We start from the raw sequence: 25,183 nt of genomic DNA on the forward strand, positions 1-25,183 counted from the left end.
ATCTAGACCAGACTGTTCAGCCAATGGAGTTTAGAGAGAAATTCTAGCTACACTGATGTAGACATTTATGCTAGACCTGTTTAATTCAGATCTCTCGAGCTATACAGGTGAGATTCCTGGACAGAACTGTGGCAGATGATGTACAGCTGGCTGCAGTGGAGGCTCCTACAAGCATCTGAGCAGAGTCAGAAGTCCAGGTCAGAAGCTGATCTGGCCCCAGCATCCCTACACTAACTGGAAAAGAATTATGGTCTCAGCTCCACCTCTGAGTGCGGCAGAGTCCTCTGGGTCCCTCATCATTCCCTGAGCACAATCAGAGAAGATTTGGACTTAAAGCCAGGGAAGACCCTGTGTAGGATCAAAGCCTGTGCTCCTCCAGGTGCCCACCTTCAGCCCAACACCTAAGCTCTGCAGCAGACATGAAAGAAAGTGCTGACTGATCCAGAGCTGCCTGCAGAAGCTTTGCCCTCCAACTACTGATGTGCATCAGAGAAGGAAGGATGGGAGCTGTACCAATTGATAGTTTTGTAGCTGAAGCCTTCAGCATTTTATCCTGACTTCTATTTCTACTCTAAACACAGGAATCCTTGGGGATTAGCCACCTCATATCACATTTCCTCTGTGCGCATGCAATAGGGAATTATCTCTTTTCCACAAGCTTAGGCAGCTGATGAAAATCCCTCTATGAGCATTCTGCATAAATAAGGATGTTTCTCTTGATGTGTGCATGTAGCTGGGTGTTTTGGAGTGTGTATTATGGAAAATATACACACACCTGGGTGCTCTGTGTGTGCACGTGCACAGCACTGCTTGAGAAAGGAGTGGGGTGGTCCTGGTGTGTTCCTACACAGTGGGATGCACACAGCTGTGTGTGAGAATAAACAGGAATGTCAGGAATGTGTGCATTTGTGGATGAGGAATTAACCTTGCCTCTTCACACCTCAGCAGGTGTATGGAGGAAGTGGGATGGTGGGTGTTTTTGGGATTCCACTCTAAGTCTGAGAGACTAAACGTTAGTTATCACAGCGCCTATCAGAATGTTAGTAACGAACAGATATTGGGACATTGGGACATGGAAGTTGTCTGTCCAACCAGTGAAAGAACAGTGGCTCAGCTGGTTTTGCTAAAGAATACACAGCACATTTCTAAGCCTTTATAGTGCTATGAAACTTGCTCAGTATTATTGTTTGTAAATAACTCTCTGAGACAGTTCTTCACCTGTTTTTTCATATATTAGCTAGTGGATGGAAAAAATTAATAATCTTCAGCCTCAGCAAGTCATGTATTCCCCTCTGTGGCCTGAGCAAAGACAGGAGCACCTCCAGGATGTTTCATCCAACTTAACTTTGATAGATATCTTAGATGACCCCACTATTTCAAAGTGGCCCTCTGGAAGATCCCACATCACTCCTGACTGTATCTGACACATTGCCAAAAGCAAAAAGGTGAAATTGCACACCAATAAATCTTTGTGATCCCAAAACATCTATACACTTTTATACATAATTAGGATAAAATTCTAATGAAGTTTGGACTTGGTGTGCATGTACCATGAGTCTTTTTCTTCAAAACAGCTTCTAAGCCTGTTTAAACCAGTACATTAAATATTGCTCAAGAATGGAGTCTAAATATATCACCAGTCTGGCTTTTTAGTGTGAGTCAGCTTTCATTCTCCCAGATTTTTCCAGGGTGTTGTTTGGAAATTAGTGCAGTAAAATTGTTTTAGTAAGTATTGTACTTTAAGGCCAGCCTGCTTTGGAAGCCAAAGAGTTAATAAAATGGTCCTGGTAAGACACTGTCAAATGATCTCAGTAGCTTACAGCTTACAGGAACTTCTGGAACTATTTATTTAATTGGAGAGGAAGCAACCTCTTCTTCCTATTATTTCTATTTTGATTAATTTATATTGGGTCAGAATTTGTTTCTATGCTCTTGGACTATCCATTTGGAAGCTGTGATTTGGCTCATGTTTAAAGCAAGACAACTTTCTGGCCAGATGGGGAGATTTGACCCAGAGATGCAGGAAATATCTTGTTCAAACTCAGATTGTGGTCCTAGAAGCAGGTTGAATGCGGCAAACTTGAATTACATTGCTGGGCAAACCTGCATTTTTAATGGGCACAGCTAGCAGTGATTATGGATGCTAATGAATTATTTGCATGTCTTTTTGGTAAGGGAACAAAAACCATTAATACATCATATGCAGTCTAAATCAAAAGTATGGATTTTTAGTTTCCTCTCTCAAAATCATACCTGAAATGTGTTAAATGTCTCTGGATGTCGAGGTCTAATATTGGAGTCGGTCTGGAGGATCCGAGGGGCGATCTGTCTTGACTTAGAAGGTCTTGGAATTCTTTACATATTTGTCTAAAAGGAAAATGGAAATCCTTCAATTAAACAGGAAGCTGATTCCCATAAAGCTGATTCCCAAAGCACTCCAACCTTATCCTGAGTGATCTCATTCGTGACAGAATTGCTTGGCAGAACTGTTGTCACAGAAATTAAAGACGAATCCATCTCTGGCTGACCCGCCCCAAATTCTGAGAACTAACAACATAGAGAATCTCTTGAACAGAAATATTTCCCTGTGGAGCCACATTAATGCTAACATTTCAAAATGTGATTTTTCCCCTGAATAGGATCCACTTTGGCACTGTTAAGTCTAGCTTAGCTCACCTACATTGGCAGCAAGCCTTATAGTTAAAGGAAATGGTGAACAAGCATTAGAATATGCCTCAAATGTGTAAATTACTCTATTATTTAGTTTGTGAAAATACACCATTACTTGTACATGGGCTTGTGTACATTGTGGGCACTGCTTTTTCTGCAAGTTGAAGTCCTGGATATTTTGGACTTGCCTTTTTGACTCCCCACCCTTAGGACAAAGGGGGTGTGAAGGAAGGACCCTTTGCAGTGAGAATTCAGGATCTGTTTGCTCTGGTCTCCCACCAACATAGTAGCACATCTTCTGTGTGAAGGATGGATGGTCTCACTGTTTTCCCTCTCCCACTCAGTCTTCCCTGAGGCTTCTCAAGAAGCCTCAGCACCTGGGGGTTAAATTTATTCCCTGGAATTCCCCTATATAGGACCTAGCAATGGGAAGCACCCAACAATAAGGCATTTTTATTCTTGTGTTGTTGCCTTATTGTTTGTAAATTAGCCTAGGAATATTCTACCAACAAACTTTTGAAAAAAGAAACCAAATCAGTTCCATTTAGCTCATGTCCTCAGAAGATTATTATCTGGACCATGAATGAACAGACTTTCACTTGGTTTATGATTCAGTTAATTGAAAAAAGGAAAGAGGACCTGCTCAAACCAGCATGGAGCTCTCCATTGCCTGTACTGGAAATAAAGGCACTAATGGGGGATCAGGAGGGCATGATCACCTCCAGATGATCATGGGGACCTGTTCTTTGTTGGGCTAACCTGGTACTGGTCACAGTGAGTACATGTAGCCTGGAAACAGTGCCACCCAGTGAAGTGTAGAGTGACAAGGGCCACCCTCACACCTGCAGACCATTTGTCACCCTCTGACAACATCCATACAGTTATGCTCCTCTGGTCTCCTAAATCCTGTGGCTTCCTGGGAACAGATCCTGCTGTGGGCTGTCTTCCAGGACTTGCCCAAAAGATATTTGGGAGAATTCAATGAGCCATTTGAACATTTTAGTAACTTGGACAAGTGCAATCTGATGACTCAGAGTGTGTGTGGTTTACTTTGGTAGCATAGATGCAACAACTGTGCCTAGGGACAGTTTCTAATACTAAAGAGCATCTCTGCTGGTCCATGACCCCTTTTTGGGGACTCATTGCACACCTGGTTCTAGATAAGGTTTGGGTTCTTCATTATCACCTTGTAACTCCTGTCTTTTGGGACCTGGGTATGGTGGAAAAAGTGGGTAAACTCAGGTTGTTGGTCTTTACAAGGTCCTTCACTGCTGAGTTATAAGCAAGAAAACTGTGCTAAGCTGGTTTTACCCTTCGCTTTATGACAGTAATACAAGCTGGGAACAGAGATCTTGGGTAGCTCTCTCTTGACTAAGAGAAGATGCAGAAACCAATTTCCTGCTGTGCTGCTGGACCCCATCCAAGCCTGATTTCTCTAAATGCTTGTCATCTGCATGGACCTAGACACTGACTGCTTGAAAAGACAGCATCACCCCAGCCTTTCAGGCAAAGAGAGGTATTCAGCAGAAATGTATGTAAATGCAGCATACAGTTTTAATGAATCAGGTCCTTAGAGGAAAAACAGTTCCTTTCAACAACTGAAAACAGTCAGTCATTTTGGCTTCTAAACAATCCACTATCCCCAGTCGGCCCTGTCAGCACTGCACTTCTCTCCTTCCTCCAACCTCTACTTTCTACCTGTTGAAAAAGTTCATCTTAAAAGTTCTTTTATTTTAACAAAGGAAAGTGTCAGAACCAAGTGTGCAATTAAGTTCCCTTCTATCTTCACGTGTCAAGTCTTTACTGAATGTTGGCAGATTGAAAGAAAAGAAAAAAAACTTTTTTATTATACATGAAAACCTGCAAAAGGCAGTAACCTACTTTTTTTTTTTCAAGGGGATTTCTAGGCAAAGTGGTGTCTCAGAGCTTCCACTACCAGTAAAATATCACCTGGGGGAGTGACAGCAAGAGGGGTTAGCAGTTTTTGCTGAGTTGGACTGTGATTTTGAAAAAGCAAAGGAAGATGGTTGTGCTCTCCTAGGGGGGCCACAGATTAATAAAAATAGTCATGGTCACTCCTGCATAGGAGACATGTAATGATTTGTGATACATGGTCAGATGATCCATTATATGACCAGAAAAAGAGAAAAAATTCTGTATTGGGTCAAAACAAGAGCCCATGATCCCTACCAGTGGCCAGAGCAAACACCTGGTGTTGAGTGCAAGAGTGGGGCAAATGTGAACCCACATACTCTGATTTATTCTGAGTGTCGCAGAGTTTCCAGGTATCCAAGGACCAGACATCAGAGAAGTGTCATGAGCCAGATGCTGATTAGTCTGTGCTGGCTGTAATCAATTCCATGATAAAATTATTATCCACAGTATTCTGGTTTGGTCTGTGTAAATGTGTATGTGTCCCTCTGATCACATGGAAGACCTTGTGCTGTGAAACACTGGGATGTTTCCTGTAGGATGCTGTGCCTCTTCAGCAACTGGAATCATGGGCACAGCCTTCAGCAGTGTTGCAGCTGTCCAAGCTGCAAACTGGTCAGGTTCTGTCTCCTGCTGTAAAACCTCCCAGGCTCTCCCATGCCTCTGCAAGGCAAATTGACCCATGTTTAAAGACCCTATAAAACCAGGTCCCACTATTTTTTTTTTTATTTCTATGTGAATTGAATGCATATTCTGAGACCTTTTTTACATTTCTAGGGTTGAGAGGCCAATATAAAAGCTCTTTGACCAGAATTGTGACAATTCAGTCTTTTTTCGGAGCATTTTGGTCCATTCAGAAAACCATTCACTTGCTCAGACAATCATCTGCTCAGTCACAGGGGGTGAGTGGAAAGAAAGAGAATAGTAGAAGACTGGTTTATCTCATTGCTTATGTTTTCTGACCCTTTCAGCTCTTTTCAGCCTGTTTCACCCCCATCCTGCCGTTGCTGACACTTGTGTTCAGCAGTGAACACGGCCTACACAGCCAAATCATCTCTTCTTCCCACGACAATTATTAAGTAGAGCTCTCATTCTTCATTGTCTAATCCATAAAACTGTTAGAACAGACCATGGCACCATCCTGTTGCATCAATTTGTACTTTCCCAGGCAGGTCCTGAGTTTGCAAATGGGAGAGACCATTTCCATGAGGTAGCTTTGGAAGGTGAAGCAGTTCAACAAAATGAATGTGATTTGTTCCATGATGGACAATGGTCCTGTTTTTGTTCTCTGTAATTCTATCAGCATGGCCTCAGCCCAGGTAGGGCTGAGCAGGGTAATGAAAAGAGTCACTTAAGCTCAGTGGCCTCCATGTGCTGGCTGTTGGCATCTAAAGTATCCTTTTTTATCTTTCACTGGCCTGTGGGCCACAGTTCTGTGCATGGCAGCTGAACTGCTCCCACTCAGGGTGGGTGGATTGTTTGATTACAAGGTCTGGATGCCCTTGATGTCAAGGAGGCCTGAGAGCTCCTACTGGACACTGGAGCCTTCATCATTGTGGACATTTAGGGCTCTGTTTCATTACCCATATGTAGATTTACCCAAGACATCCATAGGCACTGGCAAATACAACACAGTAACAAAAAGAGATCTGTGTGCCCCTGGAGCAGCAGCTCATGGCCAAACTGGATAACCCAGTTCAAATGGCAGTGGGTGCCTGAGTTTGGGCTGCTGAACTGAGCCAATGGGTGTGGATGTCTAAATCCATAATGGAAATACACCCAGATATGAAAAACCATGGAAATAATTTTACCCTTTCCACTTGTTTTTCCTCATCACCTATATTCTGAGGATTGTGGAAATAATTTTGTTCTTTCTCCTTATTTTTCCTCAGGACCACCCATGTGAGCAGTTCTGTGGGCTTGTGGCTCTGTCCCACAGTGGGCAGCAGCAACACACACAGGCAGCAGCACTCCAGCTCTTTCCACAGACAAAGCTTGCCATGAGTGATCTTACCACTCTGGAATTTCTGTGTTGGTTTTGGTAGCAGCATAATAACACCCTGCTTTTTTCTGGTGTCAGCCCTCACAAGCCCATGAGTCAGGGAAGTTGTGGAATTGCTGAAATTGCCAAGCTAGAGCTTTGGTATGGCTGGTGAGCAGTGGAAAGTCCTGGTGATTGTCTAGAGCCCTTTGCATCAGACTCTTGGAAGCGCGGCTGGGAAATGCCGTGCGGATACTGCGGTGCCATGGACCTGTGCCTGCCGAACACCTGGGCAGGACTGGGAGCCCCTGTTCTCCGTGCAGGCAGGAGAGGGCAGTAGCAACACACACATTGACCCATCTGTCCCTGTTACCAGCGCTGACTGCAGGAGGATGTGGCTTTCTATTATTGACAGACCTCTCCGAGCAATTTTCTGGTGCTTTTAACTGATAGGATGGGGACTAAAGTAGTTTTGTTCCTAACAAGTGCTGATAACAGCCTACAAGCCTGAAGTTCATGGTGGTTAGAGGCAGTGCATGCCCATGGTACCTCATCTCAGTAGTGAAGGAGGCTGAGAAAGTGGATATGGGGTGGTGGGAAAGGGTAGTGAGGCTCTTTTGTGCCCTGAGTGGCACAGCCTTTGGAGACAGGACATAAAAGTGACCCACCAATTATTACAACCCATAGCTTTGTGATTTCTCTCTAGAGCCAGGGAAAAATGGGGAAGATTTGCATAATTTTGGTTGAATGGTGTTCTGTACATGGGACAAATCCTCAGCTGGGAGGCAGGATGTTAATGGGCTACAGAGCAATGGGGAGACACAACTTGCAGAGAGGAATTTCTTCTGGCCAGCTGGTTTATTTCATGCCTCTGAAACCCATGGAGCCCTTAAATGTGGTTAGAAGAAAGAATAAGATAATACCCACTTATATTATTCCTTTTAATGTACAGGGGAATTAGGAACGTGGTATATGATGTCTCTCATCCCATTCACAACCAGAAAATTCCCACTGATCCACATGGTGATGCTTCTATCACCCCAGGGAAGGACCACAGACTGTATTCATGGGATTCACAAGGTGAGATGTTTGAGTGCATCTCATCTCTGGGTCACTGTTAGGGCAAAGTGCTCTGGATACAAGAGGGACACCAAGACCAGGAATCTTGCCAAAGCAGAAGGACATTGGGATACACAGGACAATCCTGCTGCTGCTCAGTCCTTTCTCCTAGTACAGGGAAATTCCTCCCTGTTTGATATATCACAGCCTGGAAGGGTTTTCAAACACTTCCAGCATGGAGGGGTTGACTGAGAGCTCAGATTTGTGGTCTCAGCTCCACTTCAGCCTCAAATGTGACACTGCAATGAGCACAGCAAGTCGTGTTCAAGGTTACCCCACACAGTCAGACCACACACCTAGGGCAGGTCTGCCCTACTCCACACAGACTGCTTATTCCTGTTTCCCATGGCTCATGAAGGCTAATTCTTCCCTCATCAAGGCTAATTAACCTAGAAGAAATGTTATCCTAACATGATGTTACTGCTCCAGGGAGACGAGTGGCTTGTTTAGAGTGAAGTCTGATGCCTCTTTGTGTCTTTAATGTCTTTAGCAAAGCTCCCCTGCTGTTGTACATTGTTCCAGTGCCTTTGACTTCAGGGGAGCTCTTGCAGCTTGCATCCAGAGAGGATCTGTCCTTCTGCAAACCAGCTCTCCCTCAGCAGACTAATGATAATTATCCAACAGTAACCAGTACTTCAGCAAAGGCTCAGATCTCCTGCTCGCACACAAACAGGAGACAAAGCCAGTTTCCATCCCATAGATCTTACCGTGTAATAATATCCTCTGTTCCCATCTAAACCAAAGCACCTGGGAAGAAGTACAGTGCCCCCTTAACCACAAGCAATGAGAGCACAGCCACCAAAACCCCACTGCAGTAAATCAGGTCCCTCTTTCAGCATCTCAGAGGAGGATCTCACCCGCAGCCAGTGAGCACTGTTGCGATAGCAGCCACCACAATCCCAGCTCCATACTCCCACTCCTCCCTCCCCCAGCCCACGGATCCAACATGGAGAAGTGACAGACCGATTTCTTTTTTCGCTTCCCCTCCCTCCTTACTTGGTCGCTAGGATCATCTTTTTCCTCGCTGTCTGCTCTTTCTGTTCCATGTGCTGTCTGGCAATGTGCTCTCCTACTGCCTTGGCAGGGAACTCTGTTTCACAGGTGTAGCCGAAATCTCTGGCCAAATGTAGTGCTTCCCCTGCGGTCAAACAAAATGGGTAAGTCATTTCTTAGGGTTATTATTACCATCATCATCATTATTCTATTGTTGTTATTATTGTTGCAGAGCTAATTACACTCTTAAAAAAAAACCCCAAACATTAGCAAGTCACTTCTGTAGACAGTCATTCTCAAGTCAGTTACACGTTTCAGCCCAATTGCCCTGTTGATGTTTAATCATCAGCTGATGGCAGGCAGAAGATAGGAAGGGTACTCCTCTCATTACATGGAAGGATGTCCCTCTCAGGAGAAAATACTGGCAAAGACAATTGGCCCTGTCTTGCCACCAGTGAGTATTGGGCAGCTGCCCAATTTTGCAAGCCCTGTTCATCATCGATATTCAAGGCATGGAAAAGAGCAGAAAGTAGGAATAAAAAACTTTGAAGAACTGAGTCACCCTTTGGTGTTCATTACCTGTGTCTAGTGGAAGAAGAGCCCTCTACCCCAGGAAAGACCCGTGGGGATAACACACATTCCAGTACATTTGCTTAGAGGTTAAGCCAACAGTACAAGTGCCCCACATCAGAGAAGACTAGACCCCAAGGAAGAACTCAATAAATAATCTTGTTTCCAGAAGGACTGCAAACAAAACTGACCAGCCAAAACAATAAGGGAAAATGATGAAGTGCAGTTGCACTGAGCACCTCTCTAACCCACAGCAAAGACTGAACGCAAGAACCCAACTCTGTGCTGACAGCCAAATGTCTCTGGAAGGAAAGGACCTTCTTCACTAGCTTAGAGAATCCAGAATTTAATTTTAGGGTTTACTGAACACTCTGACCTGCATGCTGTGACTCTGACAACCTCGGTGTGGGATTTATCTGATCAAAAGCAGCTGCCTGGATTGTGAACAGCTGTGCCTAAGTTAGTCTTTGCCTGGTGGGAAATAGGCATTTCCAGATGACACTTGCTCTCATCTCATTGCAGAAAGAAGAAATAGGTCAGCTACCAGAAGCGTATGTTGAAGCACATCTGCATGAGTGACTAACAGAGATGTGCTCCAGAATAGTTTCAGAGTTCAGGGGTTGTGGGTTTTTCACTTTTTCTTTTTTCAGAGTTGTGTGTTTGATTGCCATCAGGAGAAGTGGCATTGGACTCTGGCCCTTTGAAGTTCAAAAGGCTGAAGCTGTCAGGAGGGATACAGGACATGCAACTCCTCACTTTGAGAACATCTGCAGTGGAATTCATCAGATTAAATGTCAATATTGATGTCTGACTTAGTACTTTCAAGTCAATGGAGATAAAGTAGCACTTGAAGAATGGATCATCCTATACTGGAGTAGAAGGCAAAAAGGAATCAGAGGAATTATGGAAAGTCTAGATTAGAACTCAGGAAATCACCTTCTGCTGACAGCATCGCCTTAGATGAGGTTATTCAAGGCTTTTCCAAACCTAGTCGTGAATGCTTCCAGCTATGGAAATTCCACAGCTGTTCTGAGCATCATAATAAAATGTTTAATTATTAATTTAACTTCATTTAATTATGAAATTAAATCATTAAACTCAGAAGTGCTGATTTCTCCCTATTTAGTGTGATCTGACATGAGAAGGTGCAACTGCAATGAAGATGGGGAGATGAATCCCATGCTCAGCAAGGCTTGGTTAAGCCAAGGAAGAGGAGAAGTTCCATGGAAACAGTGGTCCTGTGCCAGGGACAGTGTGAGGAATAAGAAACTGCATGCACTGACCTCTACTTGAACTCCATTCTCCCTCTTTTGAGATATTATCGTCTCCCCTTCTACCACTGGAGTTTTCATGGAAAAACACCTTTTGATTCCACAAGAAAATGCTTTACTGTGTGTTTATCTGCCCCAGTTTATTCAGGTACTGACAAAATCCATGCACCACTCCCAGGAAATCTGTTTGCTTATACCAGCCAGCTACAGCCTCTGCAGCTGTAACCAACTTCACAGCAAAAATTGAAGATTATAGTCAAAATCATCTTTCTTTGTATTTTTTTTAACATGATTTTTCAGTATTCCTAAAAAGAATGAAGGTATTAGCAAGCAATCAGTATCTCTGAGCTGAAAGGAGAAACAATTTCCACTTATTTTGCAGCTTCTAGAAAAGTAAAATAATTTTCAGTGAAAGCAAAACATATTTCAGTGGTAAGCTAACAGACAATCAGAATGAACAGGCATAGAGCTGACTGATTGCTTTGTATTTCAAACATCTATCCCAGGCTTCTTCATGGGTGAGAAAGGGTACAAATTTAAGCCATAGATTTTACATTTCTGTAGAGTAGTTTCAAAATGTCTATTTCAGATATGCTTTTATTCTTCCTTAAATAAAGACTTACAGAGTAAATCTGTTTCAGAAAAGCACCAGGTTTTTCTTTTCAACTAAATTCTGCTAAAATACTTTATAGGCTTATCTTCATTCCAGCACGGAAAAAAAATAAAAGTCAAACCCTTTGAAGCTGTCATCAGGTGGAATTGCAATTCTCCAGACAGCTTCATCATGGTCCCAGTCAGTCCCAGTAACAGCACAAGGAATGTAGACAATAAAGACTTTAAACATTTAGCCATTAGAAAAGTCTTGGCTTCTTCAAGAGAGCGGAGTTTTTGTGTTGAAATGTAGGCATTCATTTAACATGATCAACAACTAAGTGACGGAAATGTGAATGTTTTCACTTACTGTTAGAAAAAAGGGAATGAAAATGTGAATTCTCATTCGAATTTATATATACAAACATGGTTTATATTATTTGCTAGAGCTGAGAAAATTGTTCTAAGCCATTCTGATAATCTGAGAAATTTATTCAAAATATAAAACCTGTCTGGAGCTGGGATTGTGACTGTGATATAAAACCATTTGAGCAAAAAGAAACAAAATTACTTATCTCTTCATGGATTAGTAACGATGTAGATACAAATGTAATTACTGTTTTAAATGAAGTAATAATTTAAATAATTTAAATTAAAATTGAAAGTACTTTTGCTGGAATGGAAAGCTCACATATACTAAAATTGCTTGTTAGAGTTATGCGTATTTATTCATATAAGCATGCATCCTAAATTCTAACTAAAAATTCTAAATTAAAAAAAATGTGGACTTGAGAACACTCTGCAGAGCATAAATTTTCCTATCTCCTTATTAAGCAAAGATGTAATTTTAAACCAGGATCAAATGGTGATTTGATATTTAGAATTGTACTGTGATATACTTTTTTTTGTGAATAGAGATCCCTTTGATTACTGTACAGTAGGATTAAGTCTGCTTGGTGGGGGAAAGTAGTTTATACAAAATGTCATAGAATATGTTTTTTCTTTTTGTACAGCATAATTTGTGCAAACATTTACTCTGTGAGAAATTGTGTAAATGTTGGAAACACGGATGAACTGACCTCTTTTGTTTTACCTTACATTTCCCATCTTCTGCCTAGTTGTTATTTACCTCACGGTAGGAATCACAATAAAAGTAGGGACCACTAAAACCCCTTACTATTATAGTTACTTACATTGTTTCAATCCAAATTCAACCTAAAATCCTAATCCTAAAAACCTAAAATCCAATTTCCCTGTGTGGAGATGTGGATGATACCTTTTTTCTTTTACCTTAGATTTCCCATCTTCTGCCTAGCTGTTATTTACCTTACGGTAGGAATCACAATAAAGGTGATTCACTAAATCCCCTGACTTTTCTAGCTACTTGCCTTGTTTCAATCTGAATTCAACCTAAAACCCAATTTCCCCGTGTGTGACACCCCCAGCTCTTTCCTCCTGCCAAGATAAAGAGCAGATGAGCAGATGTTGGGAATCTTGGACTCTCCTCAAACCCAGCTCTGCAGCTCCTGCCTCTCCTCTGCAGTTTGACAATTGGCCAGGGCACGATGGAAAGGGAGAGGTGCTGGAGCAGAATCTGCAGGGACAGGTCTGGAAAGCCTCGGTGGGGAGAGCAGCACCTCGGGAGGTTTCTGTGGGCAGGTGCAAGGAGCAGAGTGGGGGTCCCCCAGGGCCAGCAAGAGTGAGAGCCGCTCCTATGCGGAGGGAAGGCAGGAGTTGTGTCCCCAGGAGAGGGACACTTGGCATCTGAGCCTCCCACTCTCCTCGGCTGAGCCTCCTCCGGATGCTCTACCCGGCAGAAATGTTACTCAGGGGGCGGAGGGACAGGCGGGAGGTGGAAGAAAAGTTTATTCTATTTGTAGGGTGAGAAGGGAGGAGGAACAAGTGGAAGGATATTTAAACAAAGGCTGGTGGGGGAGAAGTGTGATAGTTGAGAGCACGATGAAAAAAGAAACCACCGACCTATTTTACTCAAGAGTTTTGGTCCCCAAATGATGAATGTCATTAATTCTCTGTCTAGGAAATTTAGTGTCGTAATCGGGTTTGACAGAAAAACAAACTCTAGAAATTTTTTGTTAGTTTTTCTTGGTTTTTTTTAATCTGATGGTTTAAAAATCATTCATGCACTGCTTTAACCTGCATCTGCAATCACATTTATGCTTTGTTAAGTGACCCGTTCAGACAGAAGGGGACACATCTCCTCTTTTCACATCCTTCCTTGCTCCCACTGGAGAAGCTTTTGACTCTTTTGAGCCCGCAGTAAAGCTTAGCCTTGGAAATACTAGTATTTATCTGAGGAGCCTTTATTCTACAGCTAATATGTAGAAATTTTCCTTTTGGAACTCGTAAGAAAAATGACCTTTCCCTCCATCTAGTCCAGGCACTAGAGGGCATCCCTCGCCTGCAGGTTACACAAAGATGTGTCCCCAAACTGCTCAGGAGAGCCCTGCAACGCTGATTTCACCCTCCCTGTCTGCCTTTCCACTCGTTGTGCTGATTTATGTGCATGACAAAGAGAACAGAACTGATCTGTCAAACAATTCTTATTTTGGTCCCTACCAAAGACTCTAAAGATGTGACCTGATCCAGCCCGCAGTAAGCATCCTGCAGCAGAGTGCAACTCCAAAGAGAAAAATCTTTGCAGAAAGCAGGAGGTCACAGAATACTTTTCATAAAATCTGGACCTTCATGTGACACATGTGACAGCCAAAGCCTGGAAATAAATTTCAATTCCTCCTTGAGCTTAACAGACACCCCAAAACTCAATGATTTCAGTATATTTTAGAGGAAGAGAAGTATGAGTCATGACCAAGATTTTTGACTTGGTTTTGGTAAATAAACACAATAATGCAACTAATTTTGCCTTATCTTGTGTCACATAGATATTCAAGAGATTGATGCTTTTACCTTAAAGAGATATTAAAACCTCAATATATTGAAGACTGTGAGGACCTTTAGTAATAATAAATTTAGAACCATCTAAAGAAGTCAAGAATGACACAATCCTGGGTTCTTATGAGAGGTACACAAAGTGTACCTGATATTTTAGAGATTTAATAAAACGAACAAATTATTATTAGTAGTATTAGTATTATTATTATTATTATTTCAATTTCTGTACTGCTATCACACAGAAAAAGCTCATGTTGCTTTCTCTCTGGATTCCCTATACCACAGAATAAACCTGTGTCCTTCTATTTCTGCCTCCTCCAGCAGCAGGAACTGATGAAGGGTGGTTTTCCTTGAAGAAATTGTGCTGTAAGTTAGTTCCACCTGGAAGGAATATCTGCAAGTCCAAAGTAAGAACAGCTTATATTACCAAGAATTCAATGAGCACCTCCAAGTTTGACCCAGAATTGGTTACACACACGGGAAAAGAGCTTCACTTAATTTTCTGTGGGAATGTTAACATGGTGCTGCCATTCCCACAAATTCCATTGGATAAAATTCATTAGTAGCATATCCAGGCAAAAAGATCTCTGCCAAAGTGAGCTCAGGCACATCAGTATTTGTCTTTAGGACTCACAGCAAGGACAGAAGCAACACCACAGGCTTGGTAGCAGGCTTGGCTTTGAATAAAGGGCAGGGAGGTGGGCCCAGCTCCATTCCTGGGAAGCAGGAATCTGACCCTGACTTACAGCAAAGGTTCTCAGCCATCAGCCCCAGGCCAGCAGCTGTCATGTACTTCCCTCTCAGTCTCTTCTGATGAATGAATAGCTGGTGACATAGAACCCCAGAATCATGGAATGGTCTGGGAAGAAATCTTAAAGATAACCCAGCTCCACACCCTGCCATGGGCAGGGACAGCTTCCACCATCCCAGGTTGCTCCAAGCCCTGTCCAGCCTGGCCTTGGACACTTCCAGGAATCCAGGAGCAGCCACAGCTTCTCTGGACAACCTGTGCCAGAGCCTCACCACCCTCACAGGCAAGAATTTTTTCCTAATTTCACATTTCAGCTTAAAGCCATTGTTCTGTTTACTGATAAAACCCAGCTGTGTTTATTCTGCCCTGACCCAAGATGCCTGAAGGTGAGAACAGCCCTTACTCCTCTAACTTGCTATCTTTTCTAAGACTGTGAGTCCATGAGAGCTTTCTCTTGCAAGCAGGTGTGACATGGACACACCTGTATTTCAGAGCAGCCCCATTGAACTTCCCTGTGCTCAGTGACCTCTGAAAATCTCAGTCCCTTGTCACAGATGCTGAAAACTTCCAGAGTTGAGGATTCAATGCTATTTCTGCCTTGAAGAGTCTCCATCCTTTGAGATAATAAAAAACTTGCAAAGTCCTGAGCAAGCTCTCCTAATTGACCCTGCTTTGAGCAGGAGGATTGGCCTGGGAGATCACCAGAGGAGTCCTCCAGCCTCAATCCTTCTTTAATTCTGTAATTCTGTGGTAATATGTGCTGAGACCTCAGCCTACTTGCCTAGATCTGTATGGCCCTTTCAGGCTATGATTGTAGAACGTATTGACCTTTAGGATGAGCTGAGTTCTCTCAGCATCAAGGAGGAGGGATCTGAAATTCCCAGAGCTGCAACTCACAGCCAAACAACAAACTGGGTACTTAGTGGATTCACCCAGAACAGAAGAGATGCAGGTAGAGTTTCTTCCCTTTGCCTGAGGGGTTTGAACCTGCATCTCCCAGCTGAAGGTTTGAAGAACCTGGCAGTATTTGGTGAATGATATTTAAACAACAAATAAAGGCCAAGAAAGTATCTCCTGAGCCTGTCTAGATATTATCTGAAAACAGATTTCATTCATTTATGTGTGTGGGGAAAAGGCTTGTCTAAATATTATGCTTTCTTATGGGAGACAAAAAAAAATCATCACATTTTTGGACCAGCTCCAGGAAATTCATAAGTTAAAAAAAAAAAGGAGGATAAACAAACCTACTTACAGAGTTAGTATAAGACATTCATCTCTCTCACAAGAACACTCAGAACATCGATTTGTAAGCACAAATCAATGCTGAGGAAACTGCAGAACCAAGACACTTGCTGGGAGCCAAGATATCTCAGAGTAAACTTCTATTCTGCCACTCACTCTTTCTGTGGCTTTAGGCAAGTCAGGTCTCTTTATACAAAATACAGATTATGGAATTTAACCCTATGGCTGAAAAGGGTTGCATGCCATGAAGCATTTTAATTATGTTTATATTATATTGCAGTATTAGAGACCCTACCTTCTACCAGGGAAGTCAGGAGTGTGACATTTGCTGCTTTTCTTCTTCCTGCAGGCAAATTTAGTCCAAGTCTGTCTAATTTTTCTCTCAAGCAGCGTCCTCCGTTCTTGGATTTTGCTCTGTCGTGAGAGAACAGCAGGAAAGAGAGATATTTGTCATTATTCTGCACCTTTTCCCCATGCTATTGTAAGCCTAGAAATTGTGCACACTTCATTTACAAATATGTGGGGTAATGCCCGCAGTAGTGACATCCATGGGAAATATTTCAGAGCTGTATTCCTAATGTCCTGCTTGCTCTAGGTGAATCTTTAATCTTGGTGATTCTTTAACATCACCTCTTTGGCAGAGTTAGAGATTTTAGTGCCTGTCATGGGGGCATCGGATCTTCAGGCAGTTTCCACCTAGTGGAGCCCAGTGTCCTGATTTGGGCATGGTACCTGGGGTTACAGAGACTGAATGTAAATATTGACAGTGCAAACATTTATACCTGATCTAGCCAAGCCAGGCTCCAAAGACAAATTAGACAGAAACATTACCTTAGAATTAGATTAAACAGATATCCACAATGAGTGCACTTTACTCATCTGGCTTGTCTGGCTGTTAAAGGAAGCCAGATAGCTACTTAAATGTAGATGTCTATGTGGAAACCAGCTCTAACTATCCCTCTATAATTTATACAGAGGCCTGGGTATTTAGAAATATTGTCTACAAAGCCCAAAACTCACAAGTAAGAAGGCCAAGGCAATAGGAAATGCTGAAGTTAAAATGTCAGCCACCATTGGTTATCTGTGCCCCTATGCCAAACACCTACATCCCATTGTTCTCACAAAATGGGCCCTGGTGTGTCCCAGCTGCTTTTCTGTGGCACCTCAGTGTTTGAGGCATTTCAGACAAACCCACTTATGAAGCAGATGTAGGTTCAAATTCTTCCTCAGCTTGAGGGAATTTTAACCTGTATCTTTCAAACAGATGCAGCAGTCAGCTGACAAATGACTAATGTTAAAATTCTTCATCAATGAATAAAGCAGTGACTGAAACCCTGATATCTCCCATCCCAAATGAATGACCTGTCCTTTATTTAGATAAGAGTCTACACCTTTGATTTTTGTACAAGAAATACATCATTAACCCCAAATGAGATTGAGGGGCCCACAGCTTAGAAAAAGTAATCACTGCGTAGCAAAAATAATTAACTAAATATTTTGAGGTTCATGTTCAAGTTCCTTCAGGCAGAGGAGAAAACCAAACACAGAATATCACCATTTGGATGTCTGCTTTTATGCATTAAAAAATAACACAACTTTGGCCACATTGTTTGTCAGAAATATCTTCTGAAAAGATTTTTTCTTTATTCAGAAGAACACTTTATTCCCAAAGCAAGCTATTTGGGAAAACAGGTAACCAGTGACTGCTGACAGGATGCAGAAACAAGCCTTCAAGGTCTCAGGCAAACAATCAATGAGATTTTGTTTTCTTACATCTTTCCTGGTCAAATACAGAGTGCTTGAGCCTGTTTCCTAGCTGTGAAACCCTCAGTTACAAACTGACCAAATCTCTTTCATTGCTCTCTTTAATTCATAAAACAGAATTAGCACATCCAAACTGCAGACAGGGGGTCCCTGGCTTTTGCAAACTTCTGAACCATGCCCAGGGTTAATTTGGGAGAGGAGATATTTAGTCTGGGTCAAAAACCTGTGGGGATCATTCAAGCATTTTAACAAAGGAGAGAAGTGAGCCCCCACATTCAAGTCGATGCCCTTGAATCCATAATAGCTTGCACTGTATTGATGAAATCTGCAGCATGAGTATTTAAGTGAAAATTAGCTGAAGGTTTCTCCAGGATGAAACAGAGGGGGAGATTTTGGTGAATGTAGATTTTGGATTCCAATGCCCATAGAGGCAGCTGAATGGGACTTATGCCTTGAAAACAATTTATGGTCTATAGTCATTATTCTCCAAGATGTGTCAAGACAGCTCTGGAGTGCCTACATGTCTCAGGCTGGTTAAAATGACTTTCAGTACAAGCACGAGGATCAGTGTGGCCCTCAGTGCCAGCAGTGAAATAGCCCATGACTTTCCAGCTAGTTTTGATCAAAGGGTGTTCAAGCAGCTGATGCCATCTGAGCTGACGCCTCAGGGACACCGTGACTTAGATATGCCTGGCTGAATTACAGTTGCCTCCTGGTTCTCTTCTTGCAATGTGAGGCACAGTCTGCCCCTTTCCTTCTTTCTGCTCCTGTTCCCTGCAGGTGTTTGCTCTGGTCAGTGAAGGGTCAGAGGCAAAACTTTACCTAAGTATTCACTTCTCCCCTAATATCTCACACTGAGAAAAGTAAAACCAGCTTATTCTGTCATTTTTGTGCTCAAAAAAACATGCAGAGAAAGGAAGAAAAAGGCATCCCAGCATATTGTAAAACGATTTCCTTTGAGATTGTTTCTCAGCAAGAATTTAGATTTGTAGGTCTGGTGAAATTTTCCACATATTGAATTTCCTTTTTTTTTTTTCTCTCAAAACAAGTCAAGGCAATATCTATCCACGTCTGATGAGTAACTGAACAGAGGAGGTAAAAAAAAATCAGTTTGATGAAAAATGTAAACTTGCTAATTTACTGAAAATTCCCCAGTGTTCCCTCCTGATCCATCCCCTTCTGTTGACCTCAAGTGTGACCACTATCCACATAGGGGAAAAGAATAAAACCTACCTGTTGAAAAGAAAAAAAAGAAAAAAGAATACAGCAATTACAGCATTGTCTAGGAGTTGTTATCCTCACCTTCAACTTACCTTCTCAAAATACCTCCAAGGAGGGAGGCGTTGAGGCATTCTGGTGGTGAAAGGCGCCTCTTCACCTCTGCGATGGTCACTTTGTACTTGGAAGTGGAGCTGAGCAGAGACAAGCGACCAGGAACGGAGCAGAACAGGTCAGTGGGGTTGACAACACAGGTGCCACCTTCAAAAAAAGGAAATATCAAAGTGAGGGAAACCTCCTCTTCTGTGTTTTGGCAAACTCAGCCATGAAGAGCAATTCTGTGGTTCTCTTGTGGTTGGCTTTGTTTGGGTTTGGTTTTTCTTAGGGTGGGTGTGGTTTGGCTTTCTGTGATGTTATTGTTTTGAGGAAAATGAATGGGTTGGAATTTCAGTGTGGGAACAGTGAATTATTAGATCTCATAAGCTTTACAGTCAAAACACCTTGTTATGGTTATTTGATATCATTTGATCTCATGCTCTGAAAAAATTACTGATTCTCACTAGGGTCTCTCCAGTCTAGTATGATTAAAAAAATAAGATTGAACCCTCGCTCACAATTTTAAAAAAACACAGTTTGTGAAAATATTAGGATGTTGGTTCTAATGAGAAATGTTAAATTTAACTCTCATAGCAGTATCTAGGATTACAAAGATGCAAGAACACCATGGATGTGCAGTGATTTGCAGCAAGAACAGTTCTCCACACCTTTGAACTCATAAATTCCTTCCAAAGTTAGGTCAAATCCTCAGCTGATATTAATGATTGAAATCTATTGAGCTACATCAGTTTATCTCAGGTTAGCTCTGCAATTGTTTATTTCTTGAGAGTGGCAATTACTTGGCCTGGGTCTAAAACTGCTGAATGATCACCAAATCTTTCAGTCAAGACTGTGATCAATAACTCCTCAGGCAAAACTGAGCTTTTAACTTAAAGTTAGTATGAGAGAGAGAAAAAGAGAAAACTTTCTCTTCAACCAATCCAACAGAGTAGAACAAACTACCAGGGGAAAAAAAAAAAGAAATAATCTTAAGGACTAACACATATTTTATCACCAAACACAAAACACTTTTCTTTGACCTGCCTTCTCCAACCTGACTACAACAAAAAAACTCTGTGGAAGAAATAAACCTTACCACTGCATGCACTATTATTCCCTGGGGGAAAAATGAGAAAAAGAAGAATGTGCTGCATATGACAGCGATACAAAATATCATATAATTCAATGCACTACTAGAAGGAGTTCAGATTGTTTATGTGAGGATGATGATGTGAAGACCTTCTTAGAGCAGAATTAATCTGTGCTCATCACAGGCTTAAAGGAAGCATACTGTATTTTTTAAAATACCCTGATAGTTTCTTTTTTCCTGTGAACACCTGAATATTTTTTAACTACAAAAACTCACTTTGTTGCACGTAAAAATTTTAGCTTCTAACCTAAATTCTATAATGAGAATGGAATGGAATGGAATGGAATGGAATGGAATGGAATGGAATGGAATAGAATAGAATAGAATAGAATAGAATAGAATAGAATAGAATAGAATAGAATAGAATAGAATAGAATAGAATAGCAATTAAAAGGTCCCTTTAGGCAAGATCCTACACCTTTTTCTTTATCAACTTACACATGCAGCCTTCTTAAAATTAAGGTGACTCTGTTCCACTTCTCACAGAGACAGACTGAAGGATGAACCTTCATTAAATGCAGACTATTGCTTGCTTACATAAGGCAAACAGAATTTCTTTCCAAATATTTCAGCTCTTGAAGGTATATTTAAACATTTGTGCTGACAGCAACACCAGAAAAGAACATCTCTTGGTATCAATCCCAGATGGGTGAGATCCTGACTCAGTACAGCAGAGTATTTTATGACTTCTAATTATGTTCCAGGGCAGATATTAGTGTCCACTTCTTAGACAGAATATAGAGACAATTCATGCATCACCAAAATATAGGCACATCAAGGGCACTGATGCACATTTTTACACCGCTCAAAGCTACAATTAATGAGCTCATGCACTCAAACACAAAAATCTGGCGCCACATGCCTGAAATAATTTTGGGTCTGTGTTGTTTTGGTTTTCTTTGGTAGATTTTCTTTTTTTTTATTTTTCCAGAAACCTGTAAATATTTTCTAGCAACGTTTTCCAACTTCTGGTCTGTCAGGTACATTTGTGAAGAGCGTTAACACTGAGTAGATCTGTTTGTTTGGCATCTGCCACACAATGCACATACACACGTGTATATATATATACGTGTCAAGAAAACAGTGGCACTGTCTACATATTTATTTACTTCAATGAGTCTCTAGATTTTATAACGAGTGAGACTGTACAGAAATCAGTGTCATATTAAAGTTCATCTCCTTGCCAGGTTAAGCCAGTATGTGCACCCTTTATGCCAGATAAATAATTGTTCCTTTAATCCAAAAACCTGTTACCCTGCAGCTGCTCCTACCCTAACCAGAATTTACTGGAACACTTCTTATTACTATTTAGTAGAAAGTTGCTTACAGTCTGAAATATTTTAAAATATCATGCCCAAGCAACGTGATCTAAACCAAGGCAATTCCAGGTGAGCCAGGTATGGGTTAAAAGTAAAAGAACTCAGCAAGTCTAAGTCATTTGCTTTCCAGAAACATGGGGAACAAGTAGCAAATTACAAGAAGGTAAAATCTATTGCATATAATTATTTCACTCTATTAATTATTCATTGACACAGCAACAGAGAGCAGTGTGGTGCTTCCTAGATGAAGATATGTCTTTGTTGCAAGCTGTGTGCATTTTTGAAGACATGAATTTCCTACCACAAACACCACCTTGGAGAGGAGCTGGACGAAGACCTGGCCTTTGCACCACTGGTAAACAGAAAAAGGCATAGAGAACTGCTGGAAAGAGAGGAGAAAGGAGAAGGGCAGCCACACAGGAAGAGGAAGGATTAGGTTTCTTGACAAAGACAAGCTTCAGAGCATTCCTTCCTTCCTTCTGATCGTGTGTTAGAGTGATTGTGCAAAGCAGCTTAACATGTAGACCACAAGATATGTTTTAAGGTGAACTAAACAACAGTGGCAACAACCAGCTTTTTTCCCTGTCAACACAATGCCACTGTAGGTGCTGCTTGAAAAGTCAATCCTCGCTTAATTGTTGAGCCAATCTTGTCATAACAGAGTACTTGAGAAGTGGGATGCTAAGATACCAGCAGAAGAAACAGAAATAATGCCTCAAAAACAGGATGGAAATAATGCCTTTTGTGAGTCTAGTGATTCAGCCTGGAGATCCCTATTACTCTCAGCAGTTTTTGCTGGCTTTGGAAATCTTTACAGACTGGCTTCTGGTGCCAGGACACATAAGACCCCTTCAGCTCATCGAATTAAGAGCCCCACATGCAGGAACAACAAAGAAATTTGCCCAGAAATTTATTTTTTCCATACAAAAGTGTGCCTGAAGAAGGAAAAGCTGTGGCCCTTGCACCCTGGCCTGTTATCCATGGCGTTCATCCTACAGCAAAGCCAGAAAATGGAAAAGGAGAGCAGGCAGACAGTGAGGTAATTGTTGGGATCATCCAGCTGATTGCCTCAGCAACTTTGTGCTCTGTGTACCACAAGAAATGGGCCTGTGAGTGTTAAGAAGACTCTTTTTTAGGACAACTGTTTATTCCCATAAGGAAGTGAGTACATGGTCTGATCTGATCTTCATCTGTTGCCATAAGGTACTACTTTGGAGATGACTGTAAATGGTGATGGTTGTGCTCTTACAGCCACAGGTCTGGAAACAGAGGCAGGACAAGATTTGGGCAAAGAGAGAATTATAATTTATATTGCAACTGATTGATTAGGGGCGGGGGTGGAAGAAAGAAGGGAAGATTTCAGGCACTCAATCCCTTCTTTAAGGCTTCTCTCTCATCCAACTCTATTCCATTACTTCTTTATCCATGACAGAGTTTTAGCCTCTGATCTGTCATCCTCATGTTGATTCCAATAAATAAAATTTGTTTTTGCAATAAACACAAGATAATAATGGGTGGGAAAGAGAGATGATTTGTGCAGTTGATCTCATCTAGTTAGAGACCAAGGGCCCAAAACTGCTGTGTACTGAACCCCCAAATCACCTCAGGAGACTATATATAACCTGATGCAGTTAAAGGTGTTCCTGCTCTTTGCAAAGGGTTGGACTAGATGACCTTTAAAAGTCTCTTACAACACAAAATATTATATTATTATAATCTATTATTATTTTCAAGTGTCCTGAGAGAGGGGAATGATGAAAGACTAAGTTCATTTTTATTAGTTTACTTTGGGGGCCCACCCTTTTCCTTCTGACTAACTGGTTCCTGCTCCACACAGGTCCTCCTTCATGAGAACTGTGCTTTTGCTTTGTTTCCCAAGCCTAGAACAAGCAAAAGTTAGGCTGTGTGGTACTGGAAAAGGCATTCAGAGCAAACATGGGGAGAGCATTTTCCCTCTCTTATTCCTGTCTCCACATCAAATAGCACACGTGGGTACAAAATGCCAGCACAAGTGATGATGGGTTGTGCAGATGACAGCAGGGAGAACAGAGCCATGCTCTAACCCACCCATCTTGTCAACACAATGAAAATCCCAATAACACAGGTGGCGAGGGAGCTGGCTCTGTTTTGGTTGCAGGTTCCCTTTGTAGAGATGAAGAGAACAATAGGGTGGCTGGAGTGTAGTGGTTTATTCTGATTTAGGTGCTCAGGCACCCACTGAAATGCAAGACTCCCTCACACCATCAGAATAAAATATTTGTGCATCCTTTCATTAATAAAACCAACATTCTGGAATATTTTTTATACTTTTCATAAGTAATATTTTTGGTTTTTTTAGGAATGACAGAGACAAATGTCCATCAATGTCACTAGATGGTTTTTACACTTTAAATACAGTTTAAAAAAATATATGTCTATAATTTTGTGCATCCTTACACTCTGCAAGGCCATCTTTTATTTGTTAATTGTAACAGCCACAATATGATGAGTGTTTTATATTCATTCAATGCAACATAGTCCCTTTCTCCAAGACATTCACCTGTAAATGTCATGCACCTATGTAAGGAAACATCACAACACACTGGTGACAACACTGCAGAAGTGCTGTTTATTTTGTTTTTCAGGGTATAGACATTTGTGTACTTGTGTACATTATTAAGTATAAGCACACCTGAATGTCAGCAGATTGATCTTATATAAAATATTAATAGCGTGCTATGCTTTTTATTAGTCTATTTATATCTACAGGTGCTGTTGGTGGGATCCTCCAGTTTATAGTTTATTTTCTGCCCTGTGCTGAAATTCTGGCAAGTTTAGAGTACGTTACAAAATAAAGACATTAGAATCTGCCTCTCCTTAGCTTTTTTCCCTTATCGTGTAGCAAATGTAAGCAAACAGTTATCAGTACAGATTTTATCAGTACTGTTTAATCCCATTTTCAGTTCCAAAAGGTCTATAAGCAATTTAAAATGTTCTCCAAATTATCCTCACATGACCCAGTCATTAACATCAGCAGCTAAATATTCAAAACTCCAAAACTAATCTACAGAAAAATTAGAAAGTACTGCAATATCTTGGTTTTTGGGATTTCTTTCCTCAGTTATTCTTTTAGTTTCATTTACGTTAACAAACTTTGCATCAGGTTGGTAGCCACACAAAGCCAGCTCATGCCACAAACACAAACAAGTCCGAGATGTCCCTCACTACAACGTTCATGCCGAGAAAACAAAGACATGAGGAATTTTTAAATATAAACCAAAAGATTCAGTAAGATTGAGGGTATCAACAGCAGTTTATAAGACCAGCCTCTTACCTACACCATGTTTTTAAGGACATTAAGAGCTGTAAGAGTTTTAAGTGTAAGCAAGGTTTAAAAAATAGCTTGGGAGAAGCAAGGTGGAAAACAGAATAACATTAATAAGTGGGTTTGTTACAGGAAACCAGCTTTAAAGAGTGTATGAACGTGTAAAAATATCTCCTGCCCCCAGGACCAGCCCTCCATTATCGAGGCGTATCAGCACTGACACAGAACTTATACAACTCCCGGGCTGAAGGGTAAGATCCAAACCATACCCAAAAGAAAAGATATTTCCTTCATTCCTCTTT

At 41.4% G+C, this 25,183-nt stretch overlaps 1 protein-coding gene across 1 annotated transcript in view; it reads right to left on the reverse strand.

The window, feature by feature from the left end:
- TFAP2D (transcription factor AP-2 delta) overlaps nucleotides 1-25,183 on the reverse strand; it is a gene marked incomplete at its 3' end in the record, with an annotated part of 48,929 nt that overhangs the window by 12,288 nt on the left and 11,458 nt on the right. Inside the window, exons 4-7 of the mRNA XM_084203669.1 lie at nucleotides 19,108-19,273; nucleotides 16,326-16,444; nucleotides 8,699-8,840; nucleotides 2,254-2,367 (exon numbers count right to left, since the gene is read on the reverse strand). Of these exons, the coding sequence (XP_084059795.1) occupies nucleotides 2,254-2,367; nucleotides 8,699-8,840; nucleotides 16,326-16,444; nucleotides 19,108-19,273 (541 nt within the window). The remainder of the gene's footprint in view (nucleotides 1-2,253; nucleotides 2,368-8,698; nucleotides 8,841-16,325; nucleotides 16,445-19,107; nucleotides 19,274-25,183) is intronic.

This window comes from Fringilla coelebs (genome assembly GCF_963513975.1).
Source record: "Fringilla coelebs genome assembly, chromosome: 3".
Classification (NCBI taxonomy): domain Eukaryota; kingdom Metazoa; phylum Chordata; class Aves; order Passeriformes; family Fringillidae; genus Fringilla; species Fringilla coelebs.